This window comes from Dermacentor andersoni, chromosome 1 (genome assembly GCF_023375885.2).
Source record: "Dermacentor andersoni chromosome 1, qqDerAnde1_hic_scaffold, whole genome shotgun sequence".
NCBI classification, from domain to species: Eukaryota; Metazoa; Arthropoda; class Arachnida; order Ixodida; family Ixodidae; genus Dermacentor; species Dermacentor andersoni.
In genome coordinates, this window is record NC_092814.1 from 137,253,812 (window position 1) to 137,280,794 (window position 26,983).

Genomic DNA, 26,983 nt, shown 5'->3' on the forward strand with positions numbered 1-26,983 from the left:
CGCTAATTGTCTTATTTTATTATTAGCAGCTTTTAAACAGCACGTAAGATGACGACGCATATACCTGATGGTTAACAGAGATATATGACGCATGTCCCAGCGCGTCCCCTCCTAGATTTTTCATCGCGCCGCGTGAGGCCGTGGGCGGCTGCCCAATCATGGAGGCCATGCCGAGAAGCTGTGTATTCTGCGTTGTGCGTTACTTTCTGCGAACCGTAATACCAATGTTTGTGAGTTTTGGCATCAGAAACGTCTGTTTTTGCGAGATTTTTGTGACGCATTCACTCGTACTACAAATGTAACATTTTTCACAGTGGCTGCTTTATGTGTGCATAACCTGAATCGAGTCTTCTTACACTGTTGAAGATATTGTTCCGGTTTGCTTTTAAGTACTTTGCCAAAAAAACATTTACTAAATCAAGGTAACTAGGAACACCGCCGCAATCGTTTAACCTGCTTACAGATTGCAGTATGGGCCATGTTCTGCGTCGTATACCTTCAAGAATACCACTTTAACCGGGTGCTTATTCCCTAAGCCTGAGGTGCGCAGAATTTCTCTTGCTTAGTTAGGCGTCACGCTGGACGCTACGTCGCGTAAAAGTGAAAATATTCCCTAAAGTGGTGATCAGTGATGAGTGCGGCCCATGTGGTCTCTACGTTTCTGGCTCGCTTCATGCTGAGCGCTGCTCAATAAATAGTTGCGCTTGCCTTTGTAATATAAATTGTGACAGCAAGCGTGTGTGTCGAGAAATGAGTGCGTTTAGTTAACTTCAGTTATCCCCTATAACACATACAAAATCACGCATTATTTCGTTCTCATCATAGGAATCGACCAGACAAAATTGTTGCAATTGAAATGTGGAATATATTTCCCGAAATGATTCTTTCAACAAACCCATGGCCCTCAGTCCCCAGCAGCTGCGGAGCATCTGACCAAGGCGGCGGTCGGACCTGTAATGCAGCAGAGCGTGCTAAGACTCTCTGGCTCCGGACAGGCCGCCAATGGAGACTGACCCTGTCAACCTTTAACGTCCGAACTTTGTCGAATGAGGCTAGCTTAGCAGGACTCTTTAAGGAACTATCAGATAACGTTTGGGAAATCATCGGCCTTAGTGGAATTCGAAGAACCGGTGAGGCTTATACACTGCTGAATAACGGCCATGTCCTCTGATATAGAGGTCTCCAACATAAGAAGCAATACGGGGTAGGATTCCTAATGCATAAGGACGTAGCGGGCAAGATTGACGAATTCTACAGCATTAATGAGAGGGTAGGAGTAGTTGTAATCAAACTTAATAAGAGCTATAGATTAAATGTAGTACAAGCCTACGCTACCACATCCCGTCACGATGATGATGAAGTAGATCAGTTTTATGAATACGTTGAATTAGCAATGAGAAAAGTGCAAACTCAGTATACTGTAGTAATGGGTGATTTCAATGCAAAAGTGGGGAAAAAGCAGGCTGGTGAACAAGCAATTGGCAACTACGGCGTCGATTCTAGGAACGCTAGCGTAAATTTGTCAGCTTTTACCCTTACTGCCTCTAGGTGGACCTGTTTCTTATTGACCAATTTTACTCTTTCTCTCTTCAAATTGAAGTGAATCCTAGCCCTCACTAACCTATGATCACTGCACTTTACCGTACCTATCACTTCTCCATCCTGCACTAAGCTGGGATCAGCAGAAGCTGCTGGTGGTGGTAGAATTTGCAGAAAGGAATAAACTTCGAAAAATGAAAAACTTTTTCAGGAAGCGTAGCAACCGAAAGTGGACCTGGAAAAGCCCTAATGGTGAAACAAGAAATGAAATTGACTTCATACTTTTTGCTGATCCCAGCTTAGTGCAGGATGTAGAAGTGATAGGTAGGGTAAAGTGCAGTGATCATAGGTTAGTGAGGGCTAGGATTCACCTCAATTTGAAGAGAGAAAGAGTAAAATTGGTCAAGAGGAAACAGGTCAACCTAGAGGCAGTAAGGGTAAAAGCTGACAAATTTAGGCTGGTACTTGCAAACAAATATGCAGCCTTAGAACAGAGGGATGAAGATGAAACCGTAACTAAGCTGGCTTCACCGACAATAATTGAAGTGGGAGGCAAGGCACCAAGGCAACCAGTAGGCAAGCTCTCCCAAGTAACAAAGGACCTAATAAAGAAACGACCAGAAATGAGAGTGTCCAACTCAAGCGATAACTGTCAAAACTGATCAACAAGGCGAAAAAAAGTGATACTCGAAACTATAACGTGACAAAGACTGAAGAAGCCGTAAAAAATGGACGCAGCCAGAAATCAGTGAGAAATAAGCTTGGCATAGGACAAACCAACACGTATGCACTGAAAGATAAGCAGGGTAATATCATCAGCAATCTCGAAGATACAGTAAAAGAAGCGGAAGAATTCTATACTGACCTGTACAGTACGAGAGGAGTCAGGATACTTCTATTAGAATGGAACTTTCAATAGAATAAGGGCAACACTGGACATTAGTCAACCAAGGGAACAGGCTGGCTTCAGGAAAGGTACTCTACAATGGATCATATCCATGTCATTAATCAGATTATCGAGAAATCCGCAGAATACAATAAGCCTGTCTATATGGCTTTTATAGATTACGAAAAGGCATTTGATTCAGTAGAGATACCAGCAGTCATAGAGGCATTACGTAATCAAAGAGCACAGAACGCTTATCTAAATACCCTGGAAAATATCTACAGAGGTTCTACTGCTACTTTAATTCTACACAAGAAAAGCAGGAAGATACCTATAAAGAAAAGAGATCAGACAGGGAGGCAGAATCTCTCCAATGCTATAAACTGCGCGCTTCGATAAAGTATTCAAGCTATTAAGCTGGGAAGGCTTAGGAGTAAGGATTGACGGCGCATGTCTCGGCAACCTTCGGTTTGTCGATGACATTGTTAAATTATTCAATACTGCAGACGAGTTACAACAAATGATTGAGGACCTTAACAGGGAGAGTGTAAGATAGGGGCTGAAGATTAATATGCCGAACACATATATAATGATGAATAACTGGGCAAGGGAACAAGAATTCAGGATCGCCAGTCAGCCTCTAGTCTGTGAAGGAGTACGTTTACCTAGGAAATATAATCACAGGGAACCCTGATCATGAGAAGGAAATTCACAAAAGAATAAAAATGGTTTGGATCGCATACGGCAGACATCGTGAACTCCTGACTAGAAGCTTACCATTATCATTGAAAAGGAAGGTGCACAATCAGTTCATTTTACCAGTGCTGACATATGGGGCAGAAACTCGGAGACTAACAAAGAAGCTTGAGAACAAGTTAAGGATCGCGCAAAGAGCGATGGAACGAAGATTGCTAGGCATAACATTAAGAGCCAGAAAGATAGCGGTTTGGATCAGAGAGCCAACGCGTATTGACGATATTCTAACTGACATCAAGAGAAAAAAATGGAGCTGGGTAGGTCATGTAAGTGGCGGTTAGGTAACCGATGGACCATTAGGGTTACAGAATGGGTACCAAGAGAAGGGAAACGCAGTTGAGGACGGCAGAAGACTAGGTGGAGCGATGAAATTAGGAAATTTGCGGGCGCTAGTTGGAATCGGTTGGCGCAGGACAGGGGTAATTGGAGATCGCAGGGAGAGGCCTTCGTCTTGCAGTGGACATAAAAAAGGCTACTGCTGCTGCTGCTGCTGCTGCTGATGATGATGATGATGCTTTTCGTAAAAGGCGACTTTAGGGAACGTTCTTTTTTCAGAATCCATTTTACAGTGGCAGAAAACAGCCTCGGGAAGACCTTAGGACATTGGCCAACATATTCAATGCAAAGACGAGCGTTACTGGCTTTCTAAAGATTTCTTGAAGCGAGCAATATTCTCGGAAACTATTGAGTGAAGTGCTTATCTGTGATAAGTTCACTCTAGGGGATTTTTTTTGCTCGGGTATGGTCAATTAGATGTCTGGATTTATGTGCCTTCATTTTAATCGAATCCGTGTTTTCTTATGGGCCCTGATTTTAGTGCAGTTATGTAACGGGACATTGTGTTAGCTTTAGTGCACCTGTGACTGGACTTTGTGCTATTGAGATTCACAGTTCACTTTTAGTTTGAGTGCGTATTAGTTAGCTCTTTCTTTTATATTTGCTTGTGAAAGGGAGTAGCCGGCACCAACTAAAGGCGACAACATGTCCTAAGTACCATATATATATATATATATATATATATATATATATATATATATATACATAAGAGCTATGTAACTTACGACAGGCACTCTGCGGAAGCTCGAAGCAATGCTCATTTGTGCACTTCAGTGAGGAATTTCCATCTCAGTGATAGATGCATAATGTAGGACGGCGGCTCCGTTCCGTCGTCGCTAGTGAGGCTTGCTGCAAAGCATGTAAATTTAGCGTGTTCTCTAATCCGACCATTCCGTTTTGGGGAAGGGCATAGAGCTTAATACAGTAATTACTAGAGGGAACTCTGGCGCTTGTGTCTGCGGCAGCTGCAAGCGGGGTGCTTCAGCGAGCATGGCAACGATGGTTAATATACATGAAGTTCCCTAAACTTCGTCCTTCAAACGACTTCGTCACTTCGTAAACTCCTCACTTTAAACAAAGTACTGTGTTATAAATACTTGAATAAACATCATTAAAATTGTCCAATGGATTGATTGGAAGACAGAAGCCTGGTAGAGAAGCCCGATATGGAACCCATTACGCCCCAGACGCACGCATCGACAAATGGCACGGGACACCCTTATAAATTTCTCGCGGGCAAGCGAGCTCGTTGAAATGCTGGGCGCGTTTCGATTGGGTGGGCCAACTCGACTGGCTGAAGCACTGCAATTAGTAGCGATTATGCGTGTTCATATGTTCTTCTGCATTTTATATAAGTATATATTGCTTTGAAATTTAGGGCAATGAAGACAGATAACGCGTAATAAACAATTCCACAAGAACTTCTCCAGCCACAAACAAGAAGATCAGAAAAATCCGTACACGGACCATCACTCTCATGGTGGCTGAAGATGGCAGGGCCACTGTTCCTTCAAATCATTATTGTAGAAGGCTCTATGTGGAAGAGAACATACCATGACCCCACCTGCCGCGAGCGCCTCAATGAAGAGTAAAGTTTGATCACGTTCCGGAGGGTCGCCTTCGGCTCCGTCGCGCGCTTTGTCTTCCGTCGAACAGCCGCGAAATTTTGATCGGTTGTAGTAGTTTTACGCAACAACGCTTGTTCGTCGGTTTGATTTTAACGCTGTATGCATTGAATGAGAATACCGTACATGTAGAAAGCTTAGTAGCTTTCATTGACGGCGAATGGTCTTTACATCCCGGTGACAAATTTTAAGTCCTTCCTATACTTCCGCAAAATAACAAGTGCCATTCGCAACAATAAAAGAGTCGAATAACCCACCATGCTGGCGTAGTGGCTATGTTGTGCTGCTAAGCACGAGGGCGCAGGATGAAATCCCAGCCGCGGTGGCCGCATTTTCATGGGAGCGAAATGAATGAAAAAAAAGAAAGCCTATCTACCATGAATTTAGTGCACATTAACGAACCCCAGGAGGTCCAAATTAATCCCTAGTCCCCCAATACGGCGTGCCTCCCAATCATATATTCATATATTCATTAAAGATAGCAATAGCGATACCCCTTGCTGATTTTCATGTCGTACCTCATGCGATGTAGCACCTTGCTTTACGGGATGCGGCACTTGCTGTTGCTCTTCCATAGGTCGTGTACTTGGAAGCGATGGCCATTCATTTGAAGAGAGAAGTTTCGCAGTTTTCTGCGTCCAGCGTTAGCGTCTGCTGCACTGGGAGCTGCAGCTTACGTTGTTATTTGAATAGTTAACACATTTTTCGAACCAGTCGCACTCGTACGCGAGGACGAAGTGCTTTTTCTGTGGAACACGGCCTGGCCGTCTCTAAGCTTTTCTGAAATTTTCACTGCTGTTGTAGGGTCTGCCGGTGTTAGTGTTTGCGTATGCAACCACGTGTTGAAAGGAATTTCAACCGACCATCTCACCCTGCTTCGTGGAAATGGGGCGTGACTTCGCCTGCTTTTGTTGGCGTCCCGCTCCACGTGCAGAAAGAACTTTCTCTCACGCGACCTTCTTCCACAAGACCTCGTCGAAATGAAGCGTGACTTTCTAATTCGCCATGACCGTTTCGAGTGTCTGCCTGTCTGCCGGAAGCCCCGTAGTGTACAGGCCGCTTTTGTGTGTGTATGTGTTTGTGGGTGTGCGAGTTTAGAGAGGCCCTTTCCTCGAATTGGACCTAGAGGAGAACTTCCACGAACCCGCAACGCGCTGAAGAGACGGACAGGCGTCTACAATTCCAGGAGGCGTGACGACCTCCTCTCTGCAGCAAGCTCGGTATAACCAGAGGAGGTGGGGCCCTCTTTCTGTGCCGGTCACGTGGCGTCGACGGAAGCAAGATCCCGCCCACAATTGTAGAGAGCCTATTTAAGGGGCTCCGAAATGTACGTTTAATCACTTCATGCTCTTCTCATTTTCTTTCATCTGCCTTTGAATAAACCGAGCAAGTTTCGCACTAGAAATCGTCTCGCCCTTGCTTGGTCGCCATGGTCTACCGGGTGCCTGCGGCCCGCCGACAACGCCACGCTATCCAATAAGTAACGTCGGTCGAGCTTCGATAGGCAGGCACCGCTACTTCTCGGCAGCAGTACGATACGGTACCCTGGAGTACGCAACACCGGCCAACATCTCGCGGCGATGGACGTGCAATGTCCCGAGGCCCTGTCCGGCTACAGTTCATTAGCGGCAATCACCTCAAGGAAGCGAGGAATTACATCTAGCGACAGTGAGGACACTGAGCTGTACTGCGCATCAGCTGACGAGTCAACGCAAAACGGTTTTGAACCTGCTTTGCACTGAAAAGCCAAGCAAAGGATCGTCAATGTATCTTCAGAGTGAAGTTCTTTCACCGTAAAAAATGTGCCTCAACGATGGCCTCATACCATCCTGTTTGTGTCACAAAGCTTGACTCACAATCTGCGCATCCTCAAGAGGCAAGTACTGTCCTTGCTTCTTGAGAACACTGTTCCGAACGAGTTCAAGGAGGTGAGGCGAAACGCACGGGAAAACATCTTGGCCATGGAAGTGATGACCCCGAGAGCACTGAGCCCTCTGCAGCGTGTAATGCAGCTGGGCAACATCATGGTTCAATGCATTGTTCTAGCGGATGGTACCACCACTGCTGGAGTCATTTATGACATAGGCATCGAGATCCTCGATGCAGACCTTCCAGTGCTTATAGAACCAGCGAGTGAGAAGACTGTTATTGTGCACGCCAGCCGTGTTGTTAAGACACGTTGTGTGAAATTAACATTCACGTGTTACTGCCTTCCCTTCCAAGTGAAAGTTGGCCACTTCCACCACCCGGGTCGAGTGTTTCTTCCAAAACCACTGCAATCTTGTAACTGGCAGAGGATCGGCCATGTGAAGGGCGTTTACACAAATTCTGCCATGTGTCCCCGACGCTCCGAGTCCCACTCAGATCAAAAGTGTAGAGCGACTGTTTTGAAGAGCTCTAACTGTCAAGGTGCTCACAGGCTTCTGCCAAAGACTGCCCGAAGATTAGGAAAGAATTTTCTGCGCTCAAACATATGGTTAGGGACAATTCAACCCACCAGTAGGCCGCTGAAACAGTGCGACGTAGAGGACGACGCCATATATGGTCCACAAGTAGGACTGCGACTGGTTCAAAAATGCGTAACCTGTTAAAGTAACGACGTCACATGCAGTTCCCAGCGCAACAAACGCTGACGCTGACGGCAAAAAACTACAAAATGTCTCTCTTGAAATGAACGGCCATCGCTTCCAAGTAGACCACCTATAGAAGAGTAACAGCATGTGCCGCATCCAGTACAGCAAGGTGCTACATCGGATGAGGTACGACATGAAGATCACCAAGGGGTATCGCTACGACAATTCTTAATGAATGCGATTCGCGTGTTAAGACCGGTGCTGGCAGCCCTTGAGTAAACCATGGCTTGCCAGCAACTGCCTTTTCGGAAGAAGGTCCGAAAAGCAGCGATTTTTCTGTGAAATTCCAGGGGACTCCAATCGTGCTTCGCTGATTTTCGACGATTCGGGTACGCCAACAAGTTTCCTATCATCATCATCTGCGAGACGAACTCATCGAACTCAATCAAGCTATCCGACTATAAATCATTTATGTCCCCAACTCTTGGTAAAACAAGCAAGGTCATGGTGTTTATTCGCCGCGACCTCACTTACATTATTCAAGCTATGCTGCCTCATAACGAGAACTAATACATATGCTAAGAGTAAAGAACAGACTTGTCACTGTTGTGGGTGCCTACCTATCACCATCAAGTTGATTTGATTACAAAAGATTACGAGACATCCTGTTAACACCTCCTGCTCCATGGATTATCATCGGGGACTTCAACGCTCATCATACACTCTTGGGAAGTACGAACATCAACGCGAAAGGCAGGACTTGTCATCTTTCGCCTCCCACAGCAAACTCTCGGTCTTAAATGACGGCAACCCTACATTTCTACGCGGCTCCACATACAGAATCTGTTTTCACTTGTCCTTCGTCTCAAGAAGTCTCGTCGGGCGTACTGGATGGTTTACGGACATTGAAACGCACGGGAGTGACCATATTCCCCCGTATGTCAAGATCAGAGGACTTTCCTCTTCCAACTCAAATGATACGATCCAAAGAGTGGACTGGCCCAAGGTCCAGTCTGTTATAGAAGACCTCTGTCAGGGTAATTTACTACATGATTTGGAAGACACAATCAAGAACACCGTCAAAGACAATATGCGTACTATAATGTGCCCTTCGAAATTCTCTGAATTTGACATAGAATTAGAGCGACTTCGAACAATCCGGTGACGTGTGGAACGTAGATACCGACGCACGAAGTCAACGGATGATCTACAGACTGCTAGACGCCTACAAAATAAGATCCAGCGCTGGTTAGATAAACTTGAGTCACAACACAGGACTGCTTTCTGTGAATCCCTAGACGCTCGCAAGTCCCTATCGCACTTATGGAGGACGGTGCGAGGGCTTAGGACATCTCCCATACAGTGCTCTCCATTCAAGGCTCTGGCCCTCTTCCAACAGCGACGTGATATTGACGTCGCAGCAGATTTCTGTACCGAATTATCCGGGCAATGCACAACTTCCAACATCTTATCACAGCGAATCAGCTTCCCGCCACCACGTGACCCCGCATGGATTTACCATTTTCCATCCATGAACTCAAAGTGGCGCTATAGCGCCAATTTATAGCTTCGTTAGACGTATGTCTTCACCAGGACCTGACAGAATTTCTCACAGAGCTCTGTGTCATCTGGGTGAGCGGGCGAGGACTGTTCTCCTTTAATTGTATAATGAATCCTGGCTAACTGGGACACTTCCCCCAAGCTGGAATGCTAGTCGCGTAGTTCCGCTACTGAAGCCTGGCAAGTCTCCCTTGGATCTTTTATCGTAACACACGTTTGCATTGGCTAGCTGTGCGAGCAAAGTGATGGCAGGATGATCTTCGGGCACCTGAAGTGACACTTGGAATACCACAACGTCTACCTAGACGTCATGGCAGGCTTCCGGCGTGGCCGCTCATCGATCGATGAGGTCGTCGGCCTGTTTATCTACGTTCAGTACAAGAAGGATGTAAACGTCTCCGCGCTTCTTTGTTCCTCGACGTCAAAGGGGCGTACGACAACTTTACACATGACGCCATCCTCGCCGCTCTGGAAGAGGAAGGCCTCGCTGGTCGGATGTACAGATGAATAAATAGCTATCTCTCTATGCGATCTTTCTTTGTGAGCACCGAGTACGGCCACACGGCTATACATTACACCAACTGTGGCGTCTCGTAGGGCGGCGTACTGAGCCCTACGTTGTTTAACCTCGTGCGGATTGGTCTCCTCGATCACCTTCTAAAAGCAGTTAAATTATATATGTACGCGGGCGACATATACGTGTGGGCGTCCGGAGTGACACGCTTACAGCTGCGGGCAAGGCTCGAAAAAGCTGCCACTCAGACTACACTCTACATCCGCAGTCAAGGCCTGGAGATTTAATTGGATAAATGTGCACTTGTGGCATTTACGCGTAAGCCCGTGACGCACTACAGTGTATTAGTCAATGGGTAGATTCAGACCATTTGCACGGTTGCATTTGCAATGGGTAGTAGACCATTTGCACGGTCTTACTGATAGATCAAGCTGACAATACCTGGCGTCTAGGAAAAAAGAAGATATGTCATCATCGGCTGTTAAAAACCTTACTCCTATTAAATCAGAAGTACCGGTATTACACCCACATATATACCCTGACGGCTCCGTACTGCCGAAGAGCTCTACCGCAGCTGTCGTCATTCCAGTAAAAGCCACCACTATCAAGTTGAAAACATCTCACTTGACATCGCCGACGGCAGCAGAACTCGCGGCGCTTCGAATCGCACTAAACTTTATGAATGAAGAACCAACACACAAGTGGTCGATTTTCTGCGACTGCGTTTATTGTCAGCCTTGCGGTGCGATCCGCATGAACACTTGTTATTTGCAATCACAGAGGCCATACACCACCTGAGTGAGAAAGTACATGAAGTATGTTTTCAGTGGCTACCAAGTCACTATGGTATCATCAGCAATGAACGTATTGATCTAGATGCTCGTTCAGCTCATGCAGAAGACAACTGCCTATCGATCCAGCTATTTAGGACAGATGCCGCAAGGATGCTCTGCCTACTTGCACGACAATTCACTACATCAGAGTGGAATGAACCACATTTTATGCATGCCCGTTTATACACCCTGGATCCATCCTTAAGCTTCCGACTTCCGCCAAGACTTGCCCGAAGAGACGCGACCCTTTTGTGTAGGCTATGGTTGGGCGTCGCGTTTACCAATTCCTACACGACCCGCATAGGGATGGCCGACCCCGAAGCATGTGGCGATTGCGGTGACGCGGAAAGGATTCGTATGTTATTTGCCAGTGCCCGCAGTGCAGTGGGCAGAGACAATCGCTTTCCGTCGTGCTGAACCACTTGGACGACCAGCCTCTGTCAGAAGAAAGAATTCTGAAACATCGACGCGACTTAATATCGAATCAGAAGGCACGCAAGCGCTACTCCATTTCTTGAGATCAACTGGCCTGTGTGAACGCCTGTGATTGGAACGCCCTTTCTGATACCTGTTCTTTTTTCGTATTTTTTCTTGTTGCTTTTTTTTTCCTCTCGCTTTTTGTCGTCTTTACAACCCCTATATCACTCACCCCAGTGCAGGGTATCAAACCGGAAACTCGCCTCTAGTTCAACTCCCTGCCTTTCCTCTTTCTCTTCCTCTCGGGCACGTAAAACGGAAGAATTTAATATTTTTAGACAGTAAAATGCGTTAAGCAGGACGTACGCGACTAATGCAGCCGGTCGTGCGCCTAGTACATCCACATATCTCGTAGATATATTGCCATGAGTTGGTATGAAAATGTAAGCATGTTTAATCTTAGATACTAGTAAGGTATTTGTGTGTTTTTATTTTATTTTTTCGCTTTCTTGTTGACAACGTGCGCACATTTTTCAATCACATTATTCGATTCTGCAAGTTCTGTGGCCTTCTGCGTGCCATGAAATGCGGCTCCATTACCTGTATAACCTGAATAACTTCATGCTGGACTTTTGTTCCTCGCTTAGCGTACCTTATCACTACGACGCAGTGTCTGCTTGGCAAAAGATTGTTGGAGCACCAGTATCTCTCGCAATTTTTGCGGAATTATTGGTGCGCCTTTGGGACGTCGCTTTTTTGTCCGTCAGTGATGGGCCTTGACCACCTCGGACGTCTGCCAGGTTCGGTGACGTCAGCTCTGGCCGTGTTAAGAAAGTGTACCCTCACAGCGTACCCTCACAGGTACTCTGACAGCGAGGGCACCCGTATCTATTCACTGAGAAGCGAGGAGACCTCCGATGACGACTTCTAACTTGTTTTGAGCCGTTAGGCAAAGATACGTAAAACCGAGGCCTCTTCGTCATTTAGCCCATTGAATGAAAGACGACATTGGAGGCCTGTGACCAACCCCATCATTTTCGTTCCTGCTGTGCCGATAGAAAGATGAAAAGCCTCAACCGGTACTCTGTTTTGGTGCTGCTTCAGGAATTGTTACCGAATGAAATCACCAAAATCAGAGTGAATACAAGTAAGAACGTCCTGGCGATAGATGCCGCGCATGCAGCCGCGCTGAATACCTTGCGCAGCATCGCCGACCAGGGTGGAATGAAGGTTCCTTCCCAAAATCCTGCCGCCGGGCTCTGAGGCATCACCGGTGTCACCTGCGATGTAGACGCCGCCATTCGCAGTTCCGACTTAAAGGTTCTTGTCAAGCCAGCCAGTGAAGCTGCTTTCGTCGGGAGTGTTCAAAGTTTATATCCCAACTGTCAACGTTGATATGCCAATGATGCATATGAACAAAGAACGCACATATACACCGATGGATCGGTCTCAACCACCAGCTCCACGGGCGCTCTTATAATCCTGACCTTACAAGTCACAATCAAGTTCAAAGTGTCCCACATAACGACCTCTACTACAACAGAACTTGCCGCCCTACGTGTCCGCGGTTAACGAGATCGTATAAGCAAAACCTCGAATGTGGGTCCTTTTTTGAGAATTCAAGAAAGCCCTTCAGAATCTGCAGTCAGCCTTACGACACAAGTCCAATGAACAACTGGTGTTTGAGACTAGACAAGTTTTCCATCAAGTCTTCATCAACGCACATGACATCATCTTCCAGTGGATTCCGGCGCACTGTGGCATCGTCGGTAATGACCTTGCTGATGATGCTGCCCGTCGGCCCATGAAGAAACCCTGGCTGTTTCCACACCCTTGTCAAGAACACAAGCTGCGAGGGGTCTTCACTTACTTGTTCAAACCAAGACTCAAACTCCGCGGAACACCCCAATTTGGTCAAACTGTTATCTCCACCAGTTTGATCCTACATTGAAGCTGCAGATTCCATCGCACTTCTCCGGCCATGATGCAACTTTACTGTGCCACCTTGGTTAGGTGTGGCTTTTACGAAAGCCTTATTCATTCCTTATGTCCGAAACACCTATCTGTGATTAATGTAACTGTGAAGAGACGATCGAGTACGTGTTTTGGTCCTGTGATCTTTAGGACATCGAATGCGATGTTCTTCGGAATGTGTTCATCCGATTACACAGCAGACCATTTTCAGAGACAAAGATTCTTCGGTCATGGTCACACGCATCGCAGGTTTACAAAGCGGCGCGGGCATTGCTGCAATTTATGAATTCGACTGGCCTCAGTGACCAATTGTAGGTGTGAAGTTATGGACAACCACACGTGTTCACACTTAGAGTACTTTCTTGCCTCCCTCTCCTTTCTTTCTTTTGATCCCTTAAAGGGAAGCTGAAACACTTTTCGAAAAAAATGAGTTCCCTGCGGCATTCTACAATATTGAGTCAACTGAACACGAATATCTCGTTTAAAAAGGGCGGAAACAAACGCAAGCCGCTGTTTTTTTTTTTTTTTTTTTTTGCAAGAAAACGCGCACCAGCGCCTCAGGGCATCGTGCGAACGCCGCTGTTGCCCGTGATTGGTCGGGACCGCTGTGACGTCATTCACGGGGATCGCCGGTCGGCGCCACCGTTTCAGAGCGTAGCACGCTGCTCTGGTTTAGCTTCACAGCTGAGTTGTAAGCATTATGGAACGTTCTTGCTGTCTCGGACAGCTTGTATTTTCGCTGTACATGTTCGAACCGACAGCCGGTACGGAAAACGTTGGTGGCAACGGCGGCAACGACGATGTTGAGTGTGCCAACAGCGAGAGCGACGTGTGCACCTTCTCGCGCGTTAGAAATCTTAGCTGGTACATATGTTTTTTTTTTTTTTCGTGTAGCTGCACGTTCATATGACGGGAGAAAAAACGCGCTAAAGTGTCACTGGGAACTTGCTGCTGGAAGAATGCCGAACCACTAACTTCTCATTAGATTGTAAACGCGGGTGCAATTCCGTGATGTCAAGCACATTGCCGTTGCTTGTCTAAAGTCCCGTATTTTTTGTGTGTTGATACACGATCGCGAACATAATTGCCGCGTTTCAAAGCGCGCACATACAATGCTGCGAGGTACAGTCATGAGAGTTGCTTATCATACACATCTAGAGATGGCCAGGGGGATTATATGTGCAATATTCATAATATGGTTCGACGACTTTGCGATTGTGGCTCGATCAAGAATCGGTATGCGTGCTGCATGCTAGTGTTGACATAAAGATATTAGGCAGTTTTAGCACCGCAGTGTGGTAAACACGGCAACTTTACGGTAACTGCAACCGTACGTCGAATGTCGCTAGGCAAGCCTATACTCTGTAGAAGCAAGCCTATACGCTGTAGAAGCTACGCAAGAAGTCCGGTCACCAAAATTTATTACTCCGCGTGTTTCCGTCTATGCTTCACAGCGTGCCAGCGGCGTGTGCTCGCGCGAGCAAGCACGTGAAGCTGCCGCGACGGGCTGCAATTAAAAAATACCGAATGGCAATTTAATTTAAAACAACGTGTTAGCAGCAGTATAAGTACATGGATTGTTTCTATGGGTAAATTCTTTTTTTTTTCATTCAGAACTGAGCTTATATAACGAAAAGTTTCAGAAAAATTGGAGCAAGAAACACCTAACTCTTTCTAACTGCGAACGCAGCCACTGCAAGAAGTATCTCTAGCCTCCACAGCGTTGCACCTGATGTATGAAAGGGAGTATAGCAACGCTTGCAACAACGCGTTTCCGCATTTGTCGTAAGGCTATCCGGCTACGCTAAAACTGTGTTACCAGACGTTCATGGCTGCAAATGTTCGCATTTCTCGAGTGCATCAATGTGGACCTAATCGGGCTTTTATTAAACTAGGTGCACCTGCATGTGCTGCGTATTGATGGAAGATAAAGAGAACTGCTTGTGCTGCCAGGAGGTGCAAGAGATTAGGAATAAACAGAAGCGCACGCAGTGCTTAGCAAATTCAAGACTATTCAGGACTGTGTGCCTCAGCAGGGCAGTACTGGAAGTGGCACTTGCCCTGAAAGGAGTCGAACCGGCTGGACAAGGCAGGAAGCTTACAAACAGGTGTGAAAATTATATAGCCAATGGAAAAAGAGTGATGCAAAAGCAAATTTTTTTTTACATGCAGTTGAGGTATGCAGCATACCGCCAGTTTGTCTGGCTAGTATGAAAAAGGTTAGAAAAGAACAACCGTCGAATTCTGCCAAGCTGTTTGCTTGAAGTTGTTCGGATGAAATCCCCCTCCAGAACTGGCTTATATACAGGCTTCAAACATTCCTGGGATTCAATTTAGGTCAGTGCACATAGATGTGCTGATGTATTAATGAAATGCTCTACAAAATGCAGCAAGTTAGTTTTTCTCTATTTTAATTGTTTTGCGTGTTTCCAAAGAGCATTTCATGAAAATTTTTCCATTGCTATTATTTATTCATCAGAGTACAACTCTTTCTTTCACTGTACTTAAATCCCCCAGATATGAAATCATTACTTGAAGCTTAAAATTATTCACTGCTTTGTAAGAGTATGTGTAATAACAGCAGCTGAAAGGTTTCTCCCTTCAACACCCACAGTATGACTGCCATGTAAAAAGATCAACTTTGATTGCACTAACGCACTATGTAGTTATGCTTTTTTAAATACAAGTGAGGAATAACATTGCTACTATGCAAACATCAATATGGAGCATTTGCTGAACTCAGTGTAAATTGTCTAGCAATATTGCAGCTTGAAACATTATACCAGTAAACATCATTCAGTTTTGGTAGGTGCCCACAAAGCTACTAATATTGCTTGATATTTCGTCTTTACTGTCTGATTACAGATAGTACCTAGAAGAGATGTCTCAAATTAGAGGAATATTGCAGAGGTAAATAAATGAGGACTGTCAGGATTGTCAGGACTGTAATCGTCCTCGAAATCAGAAGCAGGTTCACAGTCACTTAGGCTGTCACTCTCATAACATGGCTTTGCCACATTCATCACCCGAGTAGCAACATCTACCATGAAGTTTCCAACCTGGACACCTGAAAAGAAAAAGAAAAACAATTCTTGAAACGTTCATGCAATTATTCCATAACCCACTATTATCCCACCATCATTCTCATAAGGTGTACAGAATGTCCAGGAACCCATTCATTTCAAATTAATTTGCAACTCAGGCTATTACTGAAAAACTATGCTGCACATTCTTATTCATAAAATTATCTTCATGAAAACATGAATTGCTTCCATGTGCACAAAGAAGCAGACTAATGTCAGGTGATCTTACCGACTGAAACACCCCGAGGCTTTGTCTGCTTCCCACGTGAAATGAAGTTGCACTTTTTTTTATGTCTGCTTGTGACGCCGTGCAAGATGTTACTGGTTGTATCAGAACGTGAAGGCTCTTGTCTGCAGATTCGGGGCAATTCTGTTCAACAACAGCTGCCTGTGCCACAATGGCTGCTTCAAACTCTTCAACATTATCTGCCTGTGTCACACTGGCTGCTTCAAAATCTTCGATTGGTGATGGTAGTGGAACAGGTTCATCAGGGGCTTGGTTCTCAAGGAGCTCTGCTAGTACCTGAAAGAGTGCAAGGCATGGATGTCATGAATTTCAGCATATCAGCATACATGACAGCAGTTGGATTAGTTACAATAATTGAAATTCTTTTTCAGTAATTAATGTGATGGATTAGTTGTCTAGTGATTTAGTAATGTGAATTATTTTGTCTGTAATTTCATGGCTAAATTAATTTATTAATTGCGTTAAATATGTACCAGTAAGCTGTGTACGGCGCCAGAACGTTGGTAGTGTGGTGAGGTGTCGTGGAGAAACATGGGGGGAGGGCATTAAATGTTGGCAAGTGTATGTTACCTTGAAGAAAGATTGGCGTCCCTTCATACTTTGCTTTTTGCTTCTTGTATGCATGAAAACGTTTTGGAAGCAATCGTCAAGTAATACCATTACTTTTTTGCAAGCGGTAATTGGTAATGTAATTCAAATCAATGAGCGTAATAAGACAGTAATGGGTAATGTAATATAATTACATTCAAATAATAATTTTGCCATGCGTGATGCATAGCTAGTTCTCTATGTACAAGGGCAAGAAAACATGAAAACATTTTTTGTCCAGCAGCGATGCCTGTATTGGGCTAGACCACGTCGAACGCTGACAAGTTCAATACCACACAACGTTGCTTCATTATTTGAGCCCGTTCGCCTTGCCACGGGCGCGGCTGGGCCGACGCTCGTTTTTGCGGCATTTGGCTGCTGGTATAGCAAGCTGCGAGTGCGAAATCTACGGAACGAAGTTTTTACACGCCGAGTTCAACTACTCTAACGCGAGCATGAAAATAATACCGTAACGCCTCATGTCGTGCGATTTGAACAGGAATGCTGAACAGCTAAACCTGCGGGCACCGCGTGGTAGGACGAATAACAAACATCACTGAATGCGCAAGCGTACCCCCGGCCAGTTATTTCACCGTATCAAAACAGCGCCGAACAAACAGCTGTAGTACAGTTTTCCGTGATAAAGCGGAGTGGCAACACAGGATGAAAACGGCAAGCACTTTGCACGCATGTGCATATTCCCGGCTGTGCCTCCACCTCGCTTCGTCATAGGCCGCTGTAAGGCCATTTGTTCGACACTCAGGTGATCATCTGTTTAAAAAATTGCCCGTGTGCACATTAAAACCCTTACCTCACGCTTTCTCCTCTTGGCGAACGCCGCTCTTGGAGGTGGCGAGGTGTTTCTCTTGTGGGAGAATATAGACGGAACAACGCCGGGCTTCAGTCGCGTCGATTTAACTGGAAAACCGATTGCCCGCATCGTTGTCAAGCTCCGATGATAATCACTGTCGCGGAAATGGTCCGAGCACAGCCCAGTTGATTTCGTCGGCACGAAAGTATCTCTTCTCACCGCACGGACCCACTGCGCTGCAAGCTTCTTGTCTTTCGGGAACATGTGAAGCACCACATCGTCTCGCCCGCCTGTGTTCGCGCAGCCGAATGCTGCACAGAACGAGGGCATGTTGGGCGCCCTTGGCTGTAGGCACTCACGCAGCACAGAAAGGAAGCACAGTTTACGAAAATCGCAAAAGAGAGCAAACGTGAGCGGCGGCAGATCTCTCGTAGCGTCGTTTAGTAAAGCACAGGACGGAAGGAAACATGCCAGCACGCCGGTCCGGCAGCACGGTCCCCGGGAATGACGTCACTGTCGCCGGTTCTCTCGTCCGGCTGCCTCCTCACCCGGCGCTCCGGGGAGCGACGGGGACGTGCCCGCGGGGGGGGGGGGGGGGGGGGGGGTGGATTTAGAAATGGATTTCCGCCCCTTATATAACAAAATGAACAAAAAAATTCAGAACCATAAACTATTAGGTCTGTTCTTCCCAACCACAGCCATTCATGGAAATTGAAAACCTTTTGAGCTTCCCTTTAAACCCCTCCCCTTTTGTAGGGTAGCAAAACGGACGTGCGTCTGGTTGATCTCCCTACCTTCCTTCTTTTCTTTCTACTCCTCCTTATCTTTACTTAAAATATTGTTGGTAGATAAATCTCGCTAGCGGCTTCCGAAATTTCATCGGCCGCACAATACAAATTCTTGGCTATCAATGAACACTTAACCTAACTTAACCTGCATTAACCTGCATTAGAAGCGTATTGCACCGCATATTTCGGTCTCGTTCACATTCATCCCGATGCACAATAACACAGAAGACGAAATTTGCGGTAATTTCAGGTGTTTAGCGCAGAAGACACCCCTGGAGAACAAACTAAACAAAAAAGCGTGAAAATAAAAGGGAGGTGGAATGTGGCCGCATTTTTGTTTTGTGCTATAAAAGTTACATCATTTTATGTCCTGTTTGTGTTATATAGTAGTCAAGAGTGTTCTTATTTGCACTGCTCACGAAAAGGCAAGTCATATATACATTTCCTTTTTCAATTCAGCAAACGTTATCAAAAACTGCAACTGCAACGATGATAGTGTTTGACAAAGCTTTAACTTATTCATAACAAAATTCCCAGGAGGATCTTTAACCTTAACCAATTCAGGCTGCGAAAGAATTTATGACGAGCTTACTGTGGCATACACGAGGTCTTGTTAATGTGCATTCTAAACTAATAATTCCCCCAAAACAAGGACTAATCTCGCGTCACCACTTACGGCCATGGCGGCGTTTGTATAGAACATCATTTTAATTGCAGGCGTCATGGTTGACGCCTGCTATTGTAATGATGTTCCCTACATGCGCTGCCATGGGCACGAGTGGTGGCACTGACCAACGCTCGCTGGGTTAGATCTCGCAGACTATACAAATACCCAAGAAAGTAGACGGGAGAACGGCTGCCGGGGTGGCTGTATTGCTAGAGAATCGCACGCGCAATGCGGAAGTTATTGGTTCGGCTCTCACCTGCAGCAAGTTGTCTTTTCGTACACTTTCATTATTTTTACCTTATCATTTCTGTATGTAACGTAAAAAAAATTACTTTTCCTTATGCTTGCCTTCGCTTCATTGTCTGTTGTCTTCATGTAGTTATAATAATAAGAATCCAGGTCCTTGATTTCGCTTATTCTTTTCATTCAATATCTCCAAGTTTGTTTCCTTTTTTTCTGTTTCTTTTCTGTATTTTGTAGAACGGTGCTTGTACAGGGAGCACCCGTATAGCACTCCGAACACGCAGTTTTCTGCAGTCAGTGCAGTTTGTGTTTTGGCCATCCGCAAAGGTTTTAGTTAAATGCACGGATATTTGTATCTTTCTGCTTATAGCTCGCAGAATGCTTTGGAATTTTCAAAGAGCTCGGAATAGCGAAATTATTTCTTCGGCGCAGCATGCATCGCCGTGACGCACTTACCTATAAATATGACGCTCTTTCATCGCTAACTACAAATAAAGTACGTGACATGAAATCAGTACCGACAAAATATCTTTATTGCAAACAACTAATAAATAATCACAGCGTCACAATTTGTTTCACTATTTGCCGCAGCGGTCCCAGGTAAACATTCAGAACCAGTCAGCGCCAGAAAACAGGTGTGCAGAGGAACCTAGAAAAAGAAAAATATGAAGGCTGATATTGGGTTTGAGCATACAGATTGGGATCTGTATTTACAGAACTTCTCTTACGTCAGTGCCTCTCGGGGAATTGGCCACCGATACGGCGGTCGTCTTCGTATCACACCAATCACTAACCCGAGTGCAGGGTGTTTGAAGATTGGCCAAAAGAAAACACTCTTACGTAGTAGATGTGTTTTTTTTTACTAGGGACCCAGTTACTCTTTCTCGAAAATTCTAAAAATTGTTCAAGCAGTGCACTGCAATGCTGTGCCGACGATAATACTTGTGATTTATCCAACGTCCTAACTAAAATGCAGTCATCACCGCCAACCCCATGATCACCACGTCACTGCGATATATTTTTAATGCAAAAAAATGGTAGCTGTCTCTCTGATGATGTTAATTCATTAAGCTAGCACCTTGACTGTTGTAAAGAAGCGAAAAGAAATGTCTTTTATTATTTTATTATTTCGCTACGGAATTTTTTATGCCGCAAAGGACGCGATAAGTCCAGTCGAACTGCACTCCTGTAAAAGGAAGACGGAAGACCAGGGTCCGTAGTCGCACGCTCGCACGCGCACGAACACCCCGCCCCCCCCCCCCCCCCCCCCCCCACACCAACAACTCTTATGAGTTGTGGCCAACAACTCTTATGAACAAGATATTTCTGAAATCGGACCCTAGCTGATCTTAGAACTATGACTTACACCTTCTGAAATAGCAATATTTTCTGCACTGCTGTGAGATGTCTATGAACCAATGTATTTCATAGTCATGACTGCGCAACCACACATTCGTTGTCTAGTAAAATGTAGCCGCTGCAGTGTCATTAGCCATGACCCCCATTCCACCGCACTGCGTTCTGCAACGTCATGTTGGCATGTTGGCGGGGGCCTTTGTGGTATCAGAAATAAACAAACTCATCTTGGAAGAACTAACTTATGTTGAATACGGTATACGCGCCCACCCCTCATGTAAACCCCTTCGTAGACCTTTGAGGTATCAGAAATAGGAGAGAGAGAGAGAGAGAGAGAGAGATGGAGGTAGGGAGGGAGGGAGGGAGGGAGGGAGGGAGGGAGGGAGGGGAAAGGCAGGGAGGTTATCCATATGGGAAGATCCGGCTTACTACCCTACGCTGGGGAGAGAGGGGAGGGCGAGGTAAAGTGATAGCAAAGTAGAGATAAAGAAAAAGGAGCATAGACATACAATCACAGTCAGTCACTGTCCCCGCATACCGCCACCGCATAGCACTCTAGCACTTGCAGCACTATAGACATCTGTGCAGGCTACAGCCGCTTGTCCAATTCTGTTGCCCTTAAAAACTGAAATGAAATACCTGCAGTAGTAAAGTGCTGGCAGTATAAGCCGGCTGATTCTGTGTTTCCGTCCCTCAAGCAGCAACATTGTTAACTGCATCCACATGCCATCTCATGGTCACAAAAAGAAAGTAGACAAAGCATTCTATAGCGTTGCTTGCAGCAGCTCACCCATCATTTTTTTCCTTGCTGTCGGTGAATACCCTCCAGCGGTCATACTTTCAGCAAACCAGGTCCAGAACCGATTCCTGTGTGAGCGGCAATTGGGATGCCTGGATGGATCTTCTTCACTTTATTTTCTTTTCGTACAAGATATGCCGGACCGGTCAGAGTCTTCACGTAGCCGAACGTGCCGGGTCCCCCAAAGTATGTTTCTCCCACAGGAAATCCAAGCCCACCGCCAAAGCCACCTCCAAAGCCACCTCCAAAACCTCCCAAAAGTCCACTGGCGACTACTGGCCCAAAGCCTCCACCGCAGCCTCCTCCGAAGCCTCCTCCGAAGCCTCCCCCAAAGCCTCCTCCGAAACCTCCTCCATAACCGCCTCCATAACCTTCCCCGTAGCCTCCTCCGTAGCCTCCTCCGAATCCCAGTGCATTGCCACCTCCGGGACCAAACCCAAAACCACCGTACCCTACGCCGAACCCTGGCCCGTAGCCGCAACCTGGCCCGAATCCTCCAGTAAAGACTGTGCCGAATAATGCGCAAACCACAGCTGCACAGATCTGCAAAAATAAAAGCAGAAAACAGATAATTTATGCCATAGTACTTGCCAAGAAAGGAGGTATTATGTAAGTGTCAAAACGTGTTACAATTCACTTTACCTTTCAATGGAGGCGAAATGCGAAGACACTTGTGTACTTGGATTTAGATGGACGTTAAAGAACCCCAAGTGGTTCAAATTATTCAGGAATCTGCCACTACGATGTGCCACATGTCACAGAAGAGTTTTACTACGTAAAACCCCATAATCTAATCAAATTTACCTTGACAGTTATCCACCTGCATAAATCCGTGGACTTCTGACGTATTAACGTAGTATACGACTTCGTTATGTGAGGTAGCGCGGCCTCTTATCATATGATTCTGTTTGCTTTGTTTATTCCCTGCTACGCAATTGACCATCCCTTCAGTGGGCATGAGCTGATAATTGCAATATGAGTGGAGTTCACCTGGGTGATAGTTTGTTTCCAGAAGCATTTAGTACGAAGGTAAATTTTATCGGATTGGTTAGAGTTCAAACATGCTTACAGAAATAAACGTGAAGCGCGTTGCACTTGGTTTTTGTTTGTATTGCTTCATTCTACTTGATATTTAGCTAGCCTAGCGTATTCTTAACTATGTATGGAAGATTTGTGATGGTGCCTCAGCGAAACACTACATAATTAAAATAATTGCGCACATGCACAGGTAGACCTATCTGTCTTGTTTGGGGGCATCTGTTACTCATTGTTTATGTCCACTCGTCGTTTTGAATAAGTTGGCGCAACTTTTCCGCATGAATGGTAACTGTTGCAGGTTTTACGCTAGCCCACAGAAAGGCTTCTGATTGGAAGAAGAGTGAAATTACTGTACGAACAGCTTGCGATTTGTCTCAGAAAAGCCGCAATAGAGTAACTCCGGAACCCAGTTTTTTTCTTTTGTTTTTGGTCATTATATAAGAAGGAGATGTCGGCGAAAATAAATATATGGCGCCAACTACTCCTTGTCTTATGAACAGTTAGTATAGTTAAACATGTACTTTTGAATGCTTATTAATATAATTTGTGTAGAAGAGCGAATAGAAGAATAATTGATGTTCACAGGCGAGAATAGTTCAATATAACACTCAAAACAACACAGCGACATTACGAAGGAACTCTCAGGTGAACAATGCGAGCAGAAACGAGAATATCACAGAACACTGAAAGTGACAGTACAAATAATGAACGCCGTTATCGACAAAAAGCATTTTACATCCGTTAGTAACAACAAACAGTGCCGCAGCCCTCAAAACATTTTGTGAATGATGTCAAAGTACCCTTATCATGACTCTTATAGACAACGACCCTAATAACTTCTTTAAACCTAATGATGTACGACCCGTAATTTTATTAGTGTGCAGTTAAGGCATTCTAGAAGATGATGCTATGTATTCCTCCTCAATGCAACAACTACGCTGTGGAATTTCAGCCCGCCTAATTCTGTGCAAAAAATGTATCGTTAAGCGGCGCCAAGCCATATACGATTAATTTTGTATTTAAAGTTTTTATTGAGAATAACTGTAGTGGTGAATTCAATAAGCTCACTAATGTAAAATAGACCAGGACACCTAGAATTTTGGTGAAATTATGTCTTGCCAAATATTTTGGATGATGGTGGCCTTTAAAATACACCGCTAATGACTTCCTTATAGTAGGAGGAAAAAACTTCGATCCGATGTACTTGTCCCAGCATGCGCTAGAAAAATTATGGGGCGCTGCGCTTGCTCCACCAAAGTGAGCTCCTTTTGAGCGTCTCACGCACTACAACAGTGTTCACTAACTTCATCGTCCCGTACAGAAGTGATAAAGTTTTTCGCACGTAGGATGTCAAATAGTTCCGCCGTCAATGACGACATGGAAAAACATAACCTAAATGTTCCTTGTACAGAGGGTTATCATTTTAAGTTTTATGAAATGTTTTAACAATAGCATGCGGCAGATAATATAATTGTAGTCCCCGAGCTGAATTATTCAGAGAGGCGGACATTACTTGCATTAACAAAAATGAACTAATTATATTTTGAATTTACTACTTTAAGGCACATGTCGCAATTTGCGAATTGCAGCTGATTAGTTTACAAGGCGTATCCACTTGGAATGAATTTCCAGAATGACGCCAGTTTGGAGATATGCGCTATCACACTTGACACAAAAAAGCACTGTTGTTCCACTTAGTTTTCTAACAAGACTCTCTTTTATGCATTGAATCACTAAAGTAACTGAAACGCCCATGTATTTCGTTCCACTCTTTGGGAAATAATATCTCTAAGCTGGTGTCATCCCGGAAATTCACTTAAATTCGGTACATCTTCCAAGCTCACCAGCTACAATTCATAAGTTGCAATACGTGCCGTAAAGTAAATAATAAAGAAGATAATCAGGGGATTTTTATTAATTAGTTGAAGATGTGTTTCGATTTATCGTACTAGTAATGTCCGTCTCTTCGATTAATCCAGCTCGAAGACAAGAATTATGCTATCTATCAGAGGCGTTATTTAAAAATTTCACATAGCTTCAAGATGACCACTCTGTATAAGGCTGATGTATAACAAATGTCAAAGTGGAAGAGGTGGTTGAACTCAAACCATCCACACAGACACGCATCTATCCTGGAAAGCGTATGTAGGTTTGCTAAAGTGTATACTGCTGAAAGGCTTTAACAAACGTGTCCCTTTTTCTAATTGCACTATCTACTGACAACTATATTCCCGGCGGTGTAACAAGCCATTAGTAGTCGAGGTGTTCTTGAATTATTTTATGGACTAGATATATTGTTTCTTGTCGACATGTCTAACGCCAATGTTAGTTTTGTACATTTTGCTGACTAAGAGGCAACATTTACTGGTCATGCACGCCTTTTTACGTTTCAACTGTTCAGCATTTGTTGTTGTGCTGAGCAGCTGAATATTCGGCATGGAAGAATGGAAAAAGAACTACCACAAGAAACTCATCTATAATTTCAAACACACAGCGTCATACCTTTAAAGTCTAATTGCAGCTGGCTTTCAGCTGCAGGCTCAAGAAGTTATTGTTCTTTGCAAAATCCATAAGAACATTCAGGTCACCTTATTATGCACTCATGTAGCGGTGAGACAAAGCTGACGCATGCGTAGGTCTGCAATAATGTGCCAGCTTGATGAGCCTGCTACATGGGAAACATTTTTGCGATTAGTGTGTACGGAAAAAACTCAAAGTCGCAACAGTCGGTTTTGATTCATTAGTAACTGCAGCGCGACAGGAAGACAGCAGACAGAGGCGAAACGAACACACAGAATTGCACCATAGCGTCTACGGGGTTATCGTGCAAAACAGGTGTATCAAAATCGACCGATGAAGGTCTACAATTTATTTTTTACATAATATATGCCTCAGAAAGATTCCCTCTAGAATGTACACTAGACACTACCGAAGAAACATGTTAACAATGCAAAAAATCTAATTATTCAAATATCGAGCTTTACAGTTAACCAGGTTTCGTTCACGGAATTAAACGAGAAGGCGTACATACCAGCGGCTTCATTGTCGACTGTTCGAAGGGGGCACACTTGAGGGCGCGTTCTCAAGGTCTTTGCTTTTATACGGCCAGACAACGATCTCCGCCAAGTTCTCCACCACTGATCCGCCAGGACTGCACAACTGCCCCCTGTTCCTAGTCGCGACCATACTTTTGTCACCAGGAAGAAGGAAGGAGCAAGAGCACGTAGTAAAATACGACGCGATTGATGTCTCAAATTCGATATCACTGGCCTTTTCGCCCGCTGGCAATGACCTATACTCAGCAGCCCAAACGGTGCGCGTACTAACACCGACTAAAACGGAAAAAAAAAACTGAAACTACCGGGTACGCTTATCAGGTTTCCTTCAGCTCTCTTCGGCTCAAGTTTTCCCTCTGATAGTTATCTAAAGAGCCAGGACACGCGACAACTTTGTATGCATACACGCTCCGCCTTTCTTTCTCGCTCTATGGAAAAGGCAATTTGTTACAAACTTTAAAGCCAAGGCTAGACCTTTCATCCGACATATCAATGAATGAGGCACGCAGCATACAGCGCACTGAGCCCGCGAACTTTGCATTATATATTTCTGCTGAATGTTTAGGCGCTATTCGGCGTGAACGCCACAACGAAGAACGAGGAAATGAACCGTTGCACGGTTTCATGTTCGCCTTCAGATTTCGCTGCACTCTTCCTCCATACTTCCCTTTTGTCCAAAGCCACAATATGTCCTCGTCTTGCTAGTAAGATGGAAAAATTGATGAAGTTTTGAAGATAACACGCTGTGACAATATAATTCTAAGCCAATATAATCTTAGGACGACTTAATCCGAAAATAAGTCTGCTGCCTCAATTAGTAGTGAAATAACCGTAAGCAATCGTCATGCACTACGGCAACCGGTGTCATTCCATGGCCATCCACGAAGGGTTAAATAACCTGCGCTAATGGCCTAACCACGGTGAAACTGCTATTAAACGGGGAGTAATTTTTTCCTGTCCTGTTAACCATGGTTGTCATTCTGTCTGACCATTTGTCAGCCTGCCGAGAAGATAAAGGGATCGCTCCAGCAGAAGTCATCTAAACGCGGCGTCCCGTGCTACATCTGTATGCCTACTTTGTCTTCTGTTATGGCAATGGCACATCAGTATGTTGCGCGTAATGTCACTTGAAATTTTCCACCACACGATATTACGAAGCTTAAAGTGCGTGGCGAGCGTCGAAATCCGCAAGTGCGTCGACGCGTTCACCGCTTGCCTCGTGGTTTCATTTACACGGCCTGTGTTCCTATGCTCCCAGGAAGGGCAATCAGAACAGAAAATCGGTTTGAACTGC

General features: G+C 45.0%; 2 protein-coding genes across 2 annotated transcripts; both read right to left on the bottom strand.

Moving 5' to 3' along the window:
- Positions 1-12,690: 12,690 nt before the first annotated feature.
- Positions 12,691-17,940, bottom strand: LOC126544357 (uncharacterized). Its single transcript, XM_050191650.3, has 3 exons — positions 17,743-17,940; positions 16,419-16,619; positions 12,691-12,888 (listed from the first exon to the last, which is right to left on the bottom strand). The coding sequence occupies exons 1-3, from the start codon at positions 17,869-17,871 to the stop codon at positions 12,691-12,693; spliced, it is 528 nt and encodes a 175-aa protein (XP_050047607.2). The 5' UTR covers positions 17,872-17,940.
- A 2,011-nt stretch (positions 17,941-19,951) lies between these two features.
- LOC126543360 (uncharacterized) lies at positions 19,952-26,191 on the bottom strand. The gene is made up of 3 exons (XM_050190482.2): positions 25,665-26,191; positions 21,587-22,138; positions 19,952-20,089 (listed from the first exon to the last, which is right to left on the bottom strand). The coding sequence occupies exons 1-2, from the start codon at positions 25,674-25,676 to the stop codon at positions 21,629-21,631; spliced, it is 522 nt and encodes a 173-aa protein (XP_050046439.1). The 5' UTR covers positions 25,677-26,191; the 3' UTR covers positions 19,952-20,089; positions 21,587-21,628.
- Positions 26,192-26,983: the final 792 nt, after the last annotated feature.